At 36.8% G+C, this 15,000-nt stretch overlaps 1 protein-coding gene across 1 annotated transcript in view; it reads right to left on the reverse strand.

Moving 5' to 3' along the window:
* Positions 1-363: 363 nt before the first annotated feature.
* Positions 364-15,000, reverse strand: part of LOC136834500 (GDP-L-fucose synthase-like) — a 23,355-nt gene continuing 8,718 nt past the window's right edge. The window contains exons 2-7 of the mRNA XM_067097096.1: positions 11,716-11,883; positions 10,081-10,195; positions 9,498-9,626; positions 5,823-6,014; positions 2,620-2,767; positions 364-1,593 (exon numbers count right to left, since the gene is read on the reverse strand). Coding sequence (XP_066953197.1) covers positions 1,358-1,593; positions 2,620-2,767; positions 5,823-6,014; positions 9,498-9,626; positions 10,081-10,195; positions 11,716-11,876 — 981 coding nt within the window. The 5' untranslated portion in view covers positions 11,877-11,883 and the 3' untranslated portion in view covers positions 364-1,357. The remainder of the gene's footprint in view (positions 1,594-2,619; positions 2,768-5,822; positions 6,015-9,497; positions 9,627-10,080; positions 10,196-11,715; positions 11,884-15,000) is intronic.

Consider the following 15,000-nt stretch of genomic DNA (forward strand, 5'->3'; position numbering starts at 1 on the left):
ATGGTTAGTCAACTGTTCCACGTCTCTACTGAGGCGGTCGGTGTTGGAAGGAACATCAGTACTACTTAAGTAAAGTGAAGTGCCAAATGGACCTGTTCACAAGTATTCTGAACTTTTTGTCTTTTTTCACGTTATTTTTGACCTATTACTTAGACACTGCTAAACACTGATAGTGTACAAAGACGTGTGCAAATTAATTTAGTGATTTTTTTTAAAGGCGACAGTCATCACATTTCCCTTGAACAGGACTGGACATGTAATCGGGTCTCTGTAAACCTATTCATGCTTAATTTCTTACTGCATTCCATCTGGCAGGTTTTCATGTAAACCCTCCCTTCACGGTTTTTTGGACAACAAAAAGGAATCATAAATAAGACGAGCCATTTATGTAACGTGTTTCTTAATACACTTTAATGTCACATGTTTGTTTATAACAACCACATCGCACAACAAGAACGTTCAGAGAATTCTAGCCTCTATCAAGCTAAGCATTTCGACTCCCTAAGGGTCCTTCCTCTCCAAAATGTTACGTACATATATCTCATAGAAGTTAATTTCTCGATTCCTGTCACAAGACCCGGATTTTGATGAATTTCTTTAAAACATCCATGTAAAATTTTGTAAAATTCTTCAAACAAAGAAATTAACAGCCAGATACAAAAATAAACAAATAGACGACTCAATATGTATATAATCTTGTCAGAGGTAAATTAGATTTAGTGAGTTTTGGAAGTGAAGGGAAGCAAGGTAACTTAAAGTAACTCAAGCTATCGTAACTTTAGATTCAAGCCTGTATGTAACACCATTTTCGTAAGCAGCGGAAGTTTATTTACGACTGTGGATAATATTCAAATATTTGCACAACTGCCACAATGACAAGTTCTTCAACGAACGCATCCTTAAAAAGTTCCAAACTTTGTGTTGTCTACAAAGGTGTCAAGAGTAGCATATTGATTGAGTGAATTAATATTAAATTATCCGGTGTTACAGGGTAGCGTAAGTACTTCATCACCTCAGGTAAAATCAATAGTTTTGGTTGCTTAAATTACAAAAAATTTTACGTCATGATATATTAAGTATTTACAATGCAGTAATGCATGCCCCATAGCATACAATATTATTCTGATACACTGTATTAGATAAATAAGAGTTCACAACAATGTGTTGTCATGGTGGTAATTATTTATAATGGAAGAATATATGACCGAAAGCATTCAATAAAATTCTGATACAATACATTAGATAAATAAGAATCTACAACAATCTAGTATCATTGGCGTTCTGCATAAGCGTTTTTATAGCAAGTAAAGGTGGCTGCCCTCTAAAACTCCAAAAATAAGATTGGAATTTTCAGGAACTATTTTCTTGCGGTTTCATAGTTAGCCTCCAGCCAGTCTGCTGTTTCCTTGATCCCCTTACGAAGCGGCGTGAACTTGAAGTCCGGTAAATACTTCCTCAGCTTATCGTTGCTTGCCGTCTTCTTGATCTGACCGTCGGATTTCGAAGAGTCGTATTGGACCTCGTCCTTGAGGTCGAAGGACTCTTTGACCATCTCAGCTATCTCTTGGATTGACACCTCGTCTTCCTTGTCAACTGGAAGTAGAATAAAACGGTTTGTCTTTAACTCAGTAACCACTGCAGATCACACCAGACTCCTTAGAATGTTGGGTTATTGTTGCCAATGCCCTGTACAACTCAATAGAGGTGTTATGAGGGGAGGAGTGCCAGTGGCATTTCGTTTTCAGTGATCACCCATCCAGATCAGGTCACATATATGTCAAAAATAAGTACTACAGTAAAATCAAAATGACTACGAACATGGCTGTCATTAGCTACGTTGCCAAGCTTTTTCCGGACTTATAATCCGACTACAGTTAATCCGGTCATAAAATTCTACTTATCTTTTCAGAAGAAAGAGACCGTCCCGGGACAAGGCCGACTTAATTTACAATTTTTGAGGAGCCAATAACAGTTTTTTTTCACATTGTATCATTTATTTTCATCGGTGAGTTTGGGCTAGATATTGGGCATTTGTATAATTCATTTAGAAACTAAATCATCCTTATCCTACCCTGGTATAAAAACAGTTGAATGTATGATATCAGATCTTCATTTACTGCAGCTTTTTTTTTACTATAAATCATCCTTTACTCCTCATCAAATCTCAGTTCTTTCGCTCATTTTACGTCGTATAAGGGAGATATGGCAGTGTTTTGTGCCACATCTACATTACATCCCAACTTACGTCAAGGGTTTATGAATCAAATCTGGGGAAAGCGGCAACACAGAAAACGTACTACATGTTCGTAGTCATTTTGGTTTTACTATAGTCTCCTTTTTGCTATGAATGAATATGCCGAGTAACTGGGTGTGTTAAATAACGTACCCTTGAATGACAATTTGTATTTGAGCGGATATTTTTGGCTGCTAATTAATAGCTATTGCTACAACTACTTGTACAACCAGTATGATGAAAAGAAGCCTTCCTTTCACTGACACTTTATTTAAAGGAACTGTGGTATTTGAGCTGCTATTTTTGGCTACTAGGTAATAGCTCTATCTACAATTACTGGTACAACAAGTAAAATCATTACTACTGATATAAACAGTTATTCCCACCTGAAAGAATTATTGGATCAATCTCATCATACTCTCTCAAAGTCCACATGATGAGCTTCGCCAGATCAATAGAGTAGATAAACTGTCTACGAGGCGTCCCTGTTCCGCAGACTGTGAATGGGATGTTTTTGTGCTTCGCAAGGTAGCCCTGGAGAGGAATGGGTGCCAGTTACTCAGATGTTTTCATTCAGAGTATATATGTATATATATATATATATATATATATATATATATATATATATATATATATATATATATATATATATATATATATATATATATATATATATATATATATATATATATATATATATATATATATATATATATATATATATATACACATACTGTATATATATATATATATATATATATATATATATATATATATATATATATATATATATATATATATCATCAACAAGGACACAAGGCCAAAACCCGGAACAGCATTTTACGCAACTTTATTGGGACATGTTTCGAGCAGTACTCTCACTCGTTATCAACCTACAAAGTTAAAATGACGACATTACAATTCTTATAATGAAATTCAAAACAATACAGCAAAATTACTATAAAAATTATAAGAATACGTTTAATAGATGGCTAATCAAAATAAATAAATGAATAAAATAAAATAAAGCAAAATACAAAAAGTTAAGTATACAAAAACGGAAGGTACAAAGGCACAACAAACACACTAATCAATATACAAACCAGTAAAACGCAGACTAAAAACACAAACGTGAGGTTACAGCCGCATTTCTAGCCAAAGAAGGCTTTATCTTGATGGAGTATAGAACTTCTAAAATGTCGAGGTCTGTAGCAAACTGAGCAGTGGTTAAAACAGAAAAATCATCAATATGTAAAGGATGACCAGTCTCCTCGCTGTTCTCTCTAATTGCACTGTAACTAGGCCTTGAAAGACAATTGCCTGTACGATATGGCATACCTAGGTGTTCAAACCATCTCATCCAAGCCGATCTGGTAGTTTTTCCAACGTAAGTGGCATCACAACCACCACACTGCCATTCAAAGATCAGATTGGACCGAAGGCTTGTTGGTGTAGGGTCTTTAATTTTCAAGAAATTACCTAATTCATTTTGCAAAGTGACATACATTTTTATATCTCGCTGAGGGTAACCAGTGGACACAATAGAAATTAATTACTTTTTTAAATCGTAACTATGAGTTCTAGTAAAAGTTAAAAGTAAATAAATAACAGGTTTCTTTACATTAGCTGTAGTTTCGGGTTGTTAGTTCGCATATGATTTCGAAAGCTGTTTACCAATATATGTATTTACGTAATTCAACGGATAGCCATTGTTTTTTAAAAGTGACCTTAGAAATTCCAATTCTTCATGCAAATTCAGAAAGCTAGAACAAATTTTATATGCTCTGGTTACTTGCGTCAATATCAAATTTATCTTATATTTCAAAGGTGTAGCTGATTGAAATTTAGACATAAGACCCGTGAAAGCAGGCTCTCTAAAGACTGAGGTGTGAAATTTATTATCAAGATTTTTTACCAGAATTCTAGAAAAGCAAGTGTATGATTATTTTCGATTTCACAGGTAAATTCTATACTAATGTGCTTACTGTTAAGGTACTCCAAAAAACGGGAACTCTGGTCGCGGCTCTTAAAAATTAAGAAAGTATATTCAACATACCTTCTGTACAGTAATGGCTTAAAATCTAAGGACAATCGTCTAACCATGTTTTCTCCATAAAACACACAAACGCATTTTCCAAAGATGGTCCTATACTGGACCCCATGCTTATATAAATGGCAGTGTGGTGGTTGTGATGCCACTTACGTTGGAAAAACTACCAGATCAGCTTGGATGAGATGGTTTGGACACGTAGGTAAGTCATATCGTACAGGCAATTATCTTTCAAGGCCTAGTTACAATGCAATTAGAGAGCAGAGCGAGGAGACTGGTCATCCTTTACATATTGATGATTATTCTGTTTTAACCACTGCTCAGTTTGCTACAGACCTCGACATTTTAGAAGTTCTATATTCCATCAAGTCCATCAAGATAAAACCTCCTTGGCTAGAAATGTGGCTGTAACCTCACTTTTGTGTTTTTAGTCTGCGTTTTACTAGTTTGAATATTGATTAGTGTGTTTCTTGTGCCTTTGTACCTTCTGTTTTTTTGTGACTTAAATTTTTGTATTTTGCTTTATTTTATTTCATTCGTTTATTTATTTTGATTAGCCATCTTTTAAACGTATTCTCATAATTTTTATAGTAATTTTGCTGTATTATTTTCAATTTTATTATAAGAATTGTAAAGTCATTTTAATTTTGTAGGTTGATAACGAGTGAGAGTACTGCTCGAAACATGTCCCAATAAAGTTGCGTAAAATGCTGTTCCGGGTTTTGGCCTTGGTTTGGTGTCGTTACTGATATGCAGATGGCACTTCCTGCTGGTGTATCCATTGCTATATATATATATATATATATATATATATATATATATATATATATATATATATATATATATATATATATATATATTAACATAAATATATATTAAGACACCTAAATGGGTTCTGCATGCTAATCAATTCTTCTCAAATGGATGCACTTGGACAGTTGTAAATTTGTAAATTTTTCCATACGTGCAACCTTTACAATCAATTAGATGCAGTGAAGTATAGGCCGCAAGACCGTCGTCTTTCAAGACAAAATTTAAATTTAATAATTATCGAATTTGAACTAAATCCTCACATCCTTGAAATTAGGAGGATCATGATTGTATGCTGCATTACTAGGCATAAATTAAGATTATGTAAATGTATATAGATTCCCCAAAACCACATTTGAATGGATGACGTTATTTACATATTATTGGTTGTAGCTCTTGTTGTTTTCAAAAGCATTAATTTTGTTTTTAAACTGAAACTTTGACAGACACTGAGTTCTGGAAGTGACAACCCTTACAAACTGGGGTGACTGCAGATTTGCAAGGGAACACAGGCCGAAGATTCATTGACCCTCACTGATTTTGCAGATGGTGTGTTTGCTGACTGCAAGATAGGAGACTGAGACACATCATAATTGTTGCCCCATGCTGCCATTCTTTGGTGGCCACCCATCCCAAAGAAGGTCACACCCGCTTCTGCCAAACTTCGCTGATGTATATGCGTATGTAAGTATTACCAAGAACAATGCATTTGAAATCAATCTAATTTACCTTGTGAATTAACCCGGGCATGACATGACCATCTTCGACGCTGAAGTTGTCGTAGGGCCCGTAAATATTTGTGGGTATAACAGAAGTGAACTGACATCCATACTGCATATTATAAGCTCTGTTCATCACCACAATCATTCTTTTTGCATAGCTGTAGCCGAAGTTCGAGTCATGAGGTGGGCCGTTGTGAATCTGAAAAGAATATGAATAAACAAATAAATACTATATATATGTCATGTCTGTGTGTCTGTGTTTGTGTGTATGTACATATACATAATTGTCTGTGTGTGGGCGTCAATGACTTTGGAGTTAGCAAGTGATGTATCTTTCAAAAAGTATCGACTCCCATATCCAGTTCAGGTGCCATTTGATGCTCAGATGTTGCAGAAGTTGCAATACCACTTAAAATGCGGTGTATTTTTGCATTAAAAATTTTATGTACTTTTTGTTGATTTTTTAGCTTTTTTGATTTTGTATGCATTTTTTTGAGATGTTATTTATTATATCTCTTCTTTTTCCACATAACTTTGGATTGTGTTCTGTGGATGCTTGCTTATTAAATCATTAGCCATTTAGGTTTGTTCTACGGGAATGCAAGCTCTCTAATAATAATAATAATAATAATAATAATAATAATAATAATAATAATAATAATAATAATAATAATAATAATAATCTTAGAAGAAGACCCTATTTGAGACATACTTCATTGAAAAGAATAGCAGTCTGCATGCCGTTGAGCTAAGACTTGGCATATCAGTTTTTCATTTTAAGCTGGTAAATCATTCAGCAACTGACCGAAGTTCATTTATTACTCCGATTTACAAAGGGTGAATGGCACTAGGGATACATACGTGGTATATCTATACGCAAAAACTGGTTTACAAAGAAGAGGGTCGAAACTCTGATTGGATCTCCCAGCCAGAGATCTCTCCTATCGGCTGCGAGTCCTATTGAGTGACGGAAGTGCTGGTTGGCTTCCTACAGATGGTTGTGCTTACTGGCTTGCCACTCGAGGAGAAGGGCAGCTGTGGTGTTTTCCTAAGGGGCTCTACCTTGTTCTCCTGATGGTGGTCAGAAGTAGAGCCTCCCAGGATGCTGATTGTGGATTTCCACTAAATAATGGCAAGGGCCTCCTTGTAGTGGATGCAGCAGTAGTCCATGTTGCCGTTGAAGATTGTAGTCTCTCTCACAATCCACTTGTGTTGGGGTTGTTGCTAAGTTCCCTCATGCAGTGTTGGTATACTGCCCCTTCATGTAGGTGATCATCTTGGAGAGACAAGTCATGGTTATATCAATATAGGAATGGTGGCATAGACTACTCTTCACCTCTTCATGGGATCACTGCTGATGATGGGGCTATTCTTCCTGAGGTACTTCTCAAATCCTTATAGTAAACTGTGAGGTCGACTGTTGCATCTAATTCAGTAGAGGTTACATGAGACCAAATAAAATTTTTCAGTGTTGCCTCATCCTTCTTTTAGACAGTATTCACAAATTCTCTGTAAGACAGGTTTATGGTCTTGCACCCTCCAGGAGGGCAAGGCTCTCCTGCTGGTACCACCTATCAATAGTGTTCCTTGACACCATTGTAACCTAATGCTACAAATACCAGTTGTCAACTAATATCTGTGCTATGTGCGTAAGTTTTTCGGAGGTGGCACTCAAAGGATAGCAGTGGGAGAGGGTGCAGCCAACATAGGCATTTATAACTAGTGTTTTAAATTTATCACGGCAATTCTCCATCGACACTAAGACAGAGCCCAGTGCTAGTCATCTTCCAGATGAAATTCCACAGAAAACTGACCAAGATTTCGTCCAGCTTTCAATGGTAACTCCTCATTGAGGATGAAGATGTAAGTGGTTTTCACCAAAACATGGCAATTACTGAAGGAACAGTGCCTGAGCAAAGCAGCCAAGGAACTATGGGAACATGAGGACATTCCCATTTACTTGGAGTATAAGATTGCCACTTGGGTCCTCATCTGCACTGTGGAATGCTACCAAAATCTAGATGAGATCCTGGCAGGCAACACAATTTTTATATATAACCAAGAGCTCAATCAGCAACATCAGGTGTGAGGCCAACAGAATCATCATAACGTTCAAAGCTGCCTCTAATGCTCTCCCTTGCCAGCAATTGTTGGGGAGGAGGGTGGCTATTATCATTGTTTTATATATGGGAATGTGAAAATACTCAAGCAGGGCAACATCCCTACACCTCACTATCTGCCAGATCCCTGCCCTGACTCACCAGCTTGCCAAGAGTCTTAATACCGTCCTGACACCCTATGTTCCTGATGACTACAAATTGAAGTATTCTGCAGAGTTCTTGGAAATCCTTAAAGTAACCCTTTCTCAGGTGAGTTATCACCTCAGTGGAAGTAGAGTTCTTTCTAAGAGGAGTTATTTCCTCAGTGAACGAACAGCTCCTCCTCGCAAACGTGCCCATCAATGAGACAAGTAAAATAATTTTGGATCCATCCAGTGACCCTACCACTCCATCCTTAAACATCCGGAACGTGCTCTTCAAGTTTTCCTAGAAATATGTACTAGAAAAGCTATATATACACCCAAGTAGATGGGGTAGTGAAGGGCTCTCCCTCTTCATGCTCTCTGTTAATTTTCATATAGGGACAGTTGAGCAGGGATTATTTACCAGGAAAGGAAAGCTTACATCGACAACACCTTTGTCTGTGCCCACAATCCAGATGAGATAGTGCACCCAAGACACTCCTTCCATGCTAGCAGTTGTCTCAATTTTACAACTGAATACAGCAATGTTTGTTGCCTCCCCTTTCTTAACATCCTTGTTGAAGAAATGGTGCAGAGAACTCCAACAAATCTGGGCATGTGCCTGAATAGAGAGAGTGAGTGCTCTGAGAGATATAAATGATCTTCTGTCAGTGCCATCATCAAAAGAACCCTCTCGCTGTGCTCTTCCTGGAAGGATATAACACATTGTTCTCATTAACAATGGACATAAAAATGGTGATGTGGATAGATGGTACCAGGAGGAACCTCACATCAGAAGAGTTATGGATATATGTTACCAACAAGAACCTCCCCTGCCTCCCCTGATGAAATCACAGTCTTCTATAGAGGCGTATTCCACAATAAATATAAAGAAGATAAGCATGCCGTAAAGTCCATCATTGAAAGGAATACCTGAAAAATGTCTCCTGGTCAACTCACAGGATCATCCCTGTATTTCACTACTCCTCTGTTCTATGGAGAATAAACACTGGTGTTAACATGCTGCTGATGTATTTCTCTGTACCAAATTCTTGTTCAGTATTAATGTAGGATAGAAGAATTATACATATAACTGAGAAGATTCCATAAAAAAATAATTTGAATCCTGCTGCCATCCTATATATAACAGGATATTATTATTATTATTATTATTATTATTATTATTATTATTATTATTATTATTATTATTATTATTGCCTGTCGATTTGAAACAAAGAGACAGATTGCCAAACTTGGAGAACTGTGAAACTAAATAACCGCCTGGTGAATTCATTCCTTAATGATAACTGCATCTTTTAAAAGAAGCATGGCACACCCCCATAAGAGGAAAATCCATATTTTGCCAGTAGAAAGTGTGAAGGACATATCAAACACATAAAAACACACATAAACTATATAACTCATTTTGTTGTCTCTCACCATTGTTTCATCGATGGGGTAAGTTGTCTTGTCAGGAAAAATGCAGGTGGAGAGGCACGAGACAACCTTTTTCACTCCCATCTCCTTACATGAGTCCAGGACATTGTCGTTGATGCGGACGTTGAACGTCTTTTTGAAAACAAAGAAGTGTTTGCTTGCTTCATTTTATATAGTTTCAGCTTGTGAAGGAGAAACGATGGCTACCCTATATTTTTTTTATAGAAAAATGTAGCTCAACAACTAAGGCACAAACAGAAAATAGTGCCTTAATACCTCAGGAGTCTTAACAGCGTGGTAAACTAATAAGGAAACATGTTCTAGCCAACTGGTGGACAACCCCCATAACCTGGTCTTCAGTTTCTGACTAAAACTAAAAATTGGCATTTTAAAACAAGCTACAAATTCGAAATTAAAGAAAAAACCCATCATATGTCTTTGATAATTATTAAAAAAATTCTTCATTAACATTAAAAATTTACAAAAATACTTGAAATGACATGTGAGTGAATAAAAGTCATTAATAGTGAAATGTTGATCTAACTATCATCTAATTAATAAAAATTCAACTGCATTCATAACTCACCAGAAAGTCACAGTTAACCCTCAGGTGTTTGTATAATCCTCCAACCATAGCAGCCAGATGGACAACGTGAGTCGGTTTATATTCTTTCATGATAGCACGGGTTTCCTCTGGATCCCTAGATGGATGATGCTGATAAGTTATTTTGCTGGAAAGATCCCTATGGGTATACTGCTGGCAAACTGCTGGTCTTATGATCAACAGATTTGAGCAATATCATGTTTTGCGAATGCGTTGATGGATAAAAGACAAGAAAATTTAATAAATTAGATAATGCCCACATACTGAAAGTTAACATTTTTGAAGAGGGCATCTGAATGAAGTTGAAAGCCTTGTAAAAAGAAAGCCTACTCTACCAGTAGCTTCTATACACACCCACATCCAGAACTACCCCATGTGCCTTCTTTACATTTATAATAGAATTATCATGGCAGAATGTTGAGTTCTTTGAAACCTTAAGATGTAATTTTTAGGTTGCTTATGACTCCCAAATTAACTGGATGGGAAGGTCCTCGGGGACTGTTCTTTCGTCGATGTATAAGTTATACGAACTTCATAAGGGTACTCACTACAGTCTATACCAAGTCGATTGACCATGGCCTCTGCCTCAATGGGCAGAGCTTATTCAGCAATCTTCAAAAGTATCATCATGGACACCTATGTCTGTCTGGGACTTCTCCCATCGCTCGACCTAGGAGAATGCCATAAGGAAACCAAGAGCAGGTCAAATGGATCAGGACTGAATGGTCAAGATAATTACTATACAAGGAGAGTAACTGATGACTTTTTTTTCGCAATAAGATAAGGCACTAACAATACCCAGAAGGAGAAACAGGCTCAGAGGAACATTAATTAAAACACCTATGCAACATATACGAGTGAAAGTTGCACTGATTTGTATTACAAAAGTTATCCAGCCCTCCTTTAGATGCTCTAAAGAGAAGAAACACAATCTACCAGTTTTAATGCAAAACAAGAAGGTGTCCTCACTCCTATGTTGTATGATAGCCGCTCATCTCCCCGAATTGTTATCATGACACATTGAGACAGGTATATTAGGGAAACTAGAAAACAGAACACTAAAGAATCCTCGATCATCCTACAATGCTACAGAAAGAGAATCTGGATACCACCAGTAATTGCCACCAATGAGTCTAATAAGGGTTCTTTATACTTAACAGTTCCATACATTAATGAATTTAAAGGGGATACTCGCCCTTCCTTCACCAGCTTACAGGAGTCATCTTCACCTTTGCCAACCCTGTTGCTGAATATCAACCTGGCATTAATGACCATGGAATCAAACCACTTTCACTGTGCACATGTAGACAGAGATACATTTACCATCAGCGTTGCGCTGCAAGAGACTTTGCGAGATGAGTCGCCCCACTGAAGGAGAAGATTAACAACCAACTTTTTTATCAATATTTTTCCACAGGCATAATTTTTGCAAAAATAAAAATATGTGAATTTCAATTATCAACAGGCGATGGGCAAACGTAATGACTAACTAAATCAAAACATTCAGTTGAATAAATACAAACAAAGAAACCCCGGTATATTTATGATCTGCCATCAACAGAAAAGATTGTTAGACAGAAAAAATAATATTTTTACATAATAATAATCATCACTCACCTCAGATCAGCATCTTTGGAGGCAAGGAAAATCCATTTCTCATCAGGAAGGTTCTCTTCCTCAGATACTTTCTTGATGGCTTGCCCCACCAGGCCAGACCCACCTGTGACCAAAATCACCTTATGCTTGCTTATTCCATTCATTTCTTTTATTCCATTCATTTCTTTGCTGAAAAGAAAAACAAAATAAAGTAACTTTTCAAAATAGTAGTTTACATTTGAATTCATGCTCTTATAAATACATTAGCATGGTGGGCTGAGTGGTAATCTTACTCTCACGCTCACCGTCGTACCTAGCTTAGTCTCAGTATGAAGGAAACGGTTTCTTCATTTAATTCTAACCTCTATTCAAGGCTTGTGGTTTAAAATTCCATATACTGCTGCACAATATGCCATAACAAGGATTTGTTCTGCGGAACTCCTGGCTTTTCTGATGCCAGCTTGTTCATCTCTGATCTTGTCATCAAGTTCTTTCTCCAGCCCATTGAAAATAAGCATTCTGAATATTTCCATTACAACAGACGTAACTGCAATGCCTCTATAGTAAAACATATTCAATCGTCATCTGTCTTCGGCCCCTTAGCTATAACTTTCCTCATTCCATATTCTGCAAAACAGTCTAGTTATTACACAAGTGTTATTTTAGTTTCAACTAAAATTATCTCTGCAGTGATTCCATCATAACTGGTATTTTCCTAGCCCTAGCTTTTTTTCAGTTTTCTGTAAAAGAAAACTATTGTGCCGGCTTTGTTTGTCCATCCGCACTTTATTCTGTCCGCCCTTTTTCTGTCCGCCCTCAGATCTTAAAAACTACCGAGGCTAGAGAGCCTAAAACTGGTAAGTTGATCATCCACCGCCCAATCATCAAACATACCAAATTGCAGCGCTGTAGCCTCAGTAGTTTTTATTTTATTTAAGGTTAAAGTTAACCATACTTGTGCTTCTGGCAACGATATAGGATAGGCCACCACGGTTTCATGGGCCACGGGTGATACAGCATTATACTAAGACCACAGAAAGATAGCTCTATTTTCGGTGGCCTTGATTATACGCTGTAGCGGCTGTACAGAAAACTCGATTGAGCCGAAGAAACTTCAGCGCATTTTTTACTTGTTATTAATTTCACTTGATATCTATAAATTCACTCAGAAGCACACTCAGGTTTTCGTCTTCTTATTCTTATTTTCCCTTTCTGTTTCCTTTTTCACCGAAGGAAGTTTCATTTATAACTTTGTGAATCCCAACACCAGATTATCCCCTGAGGTCTTAGATACCTCTTATTGATGACTTCATACTATTCCCCCTAGCATTGACTAGCATGTTACATGAAAAAATGTAAATAAAACTACTAATTGGTCTAGCTATAAAAGTACCTTTGTGGGCTGCTGTTTGTCCATATTTTCTCTTTTTTATCAGGTCTCCATCTCCCGTTTGTCTTTCTTTAACTTTTTAGTTGAAATCACTGTTCACATCGGTTATGGGGCTTTTATTTAATTCTTTGTGTTTTCATCTCTCGAAAGATCATTTATTTTTCTACTTAATCACTTTTATCAAATATTTTAAATGGTCTGGATATGTCATTTAATTATGTGTATGTTTGCATCACCTTTAAAATAAACTATCGTTACATTGGAATTTCCTATTTTTATGTTGATGTAAATAATATCTTTGACTTCTTTCACATCTTCATGAGGAAATGACAATAAACTTTTCAGTGTTAAAGGATTCTCTGTTTTTTTTTTTTTCGTTTTATTTATTTTTTTATTGGGAAACAACGTGGAATTCCCCCGCAACATAAGTCACAAGCCTTATTTTTATCAAGACAAACATTTAACGGTAAATACCATAAGTAACGGTAAATACCATGAACATAACGACACATTCATGATTGGGCGTTGGTGGTCCAAGAACTTATTTGAATCATCCTCTTACGCATTTTACTCATTCCTCTCTTTCTCTTTCAATATCAATTATCATTTTTCTTTTCCTTTTCTCATACATGGTCAGGAGCGTGACTTCGTCTCACCTGTCTTCGGACGACCTTACATCCGATTGGTTAAGTACGAAAGGGCAGTAATTCCAGTGTTGTTAATCCAAGGTCCTTTGCGTCTAGATGTAAAGCGGATACTCGACCTTATGACAAATAGGCCAGGGTCTTTGGCAATTATATTGTGCATTAATTAATTTTCACCGTATTAGCGCTCAGCCATTCAAATCTTTTTTAAATTTTGCATTGTTCCTTTCCGTCAATTATGTGATAGATTTTCTCTAATTTATCTTAATATTTCGTTTATTTTTTGTTATAAATATATACATGCATACATACATATGTATGTGTGTGATATACGTTGATTACCTGCGACAAGGAGGTTATAGTTTTAGCCTGTTTTCCTGTTAGCAGAATCACAGAAAAAATTGTTTTGTGAATTTTCACCGAAGGCACGGCTAATGACTGGCAAAAAGTGTTTGAATTTGGGGTGATGTTTGCGGTCGCCAAGTCCTCTTGTTTATTGTATGTGTGCCTGTTTTGTAAAATGGTTATTGTTCATATATCATGTACATTTTTTCAACATCAAGAAAAGAAAAGACAACGATCACTGCAGCATTCTCACCTAAACTTACTCATTCGTGGCTAAGCAATCTGGGCAGAATGCTTATGCTACCCTAACCACTTCATACGCCCACACAGAAGGGTTTCCAACTTTGTGTCGATTGGCCCTAGGCACACATACAGACAGACACGTCACCATTAACCTCTTGCATGGTCTGGGAAACCACTCTCGTTCCCTTAAGCCACTTTTTGTGAACGGGCAAGCTGTCTGGTCCCCTTTCATTCGCATATTCATCGTCTCAATGGAAGGAGGTAAGGATCCAACTCGATGAATTTAGAGAGTGTTCTAAGTGACAATATTTACAGTACAGCTTCGGCTGTTAGAAGGCAGCTGTAATTGTTTTCTCAGGGGATAATCTGATTACTGCTCATCAGCTCTTCTTAGGATGTTATCTTGTCGAGGATGTCTATGAAATGCTGATGCATGGACCTCTGGTTTTTAAGGCCCAGCATACTACAGTGTGTCAATGCAGCATGCCCGATGTAGTCTTTGATGTGAGATTTGCACATTTCCTTAGGCCATAAATTTTTATGTGCTACATTCATACCCTCTTCGTGCTCCCAAATGGCCTGCTACTGGGTTGGGCATGCATTACACTATGGCTCTACATACAAAGAGTAGTACACAATCTATTTTGGATCGTTAACCGTGGCAGCACAATTAGTAACAAGTAA

The sequence above is a fragment of the Macrobrachium rosenbergii genome, chromosome 54, assembly GCF_040412425.1.
Source record: "Macrobrachium rosenbergii isolate ZJJX-2024 chromosome 54, ASM4041242v1, whole genome shotgun sequence".
In the NCBI taxonomy this organism is placed as follows: Eukaryota; Metazoa; Arthropoda; class Malacostraca; order Decapoda; family Palaemonidae; genus Macrobrachium; species Macrobrachium rosenbergii.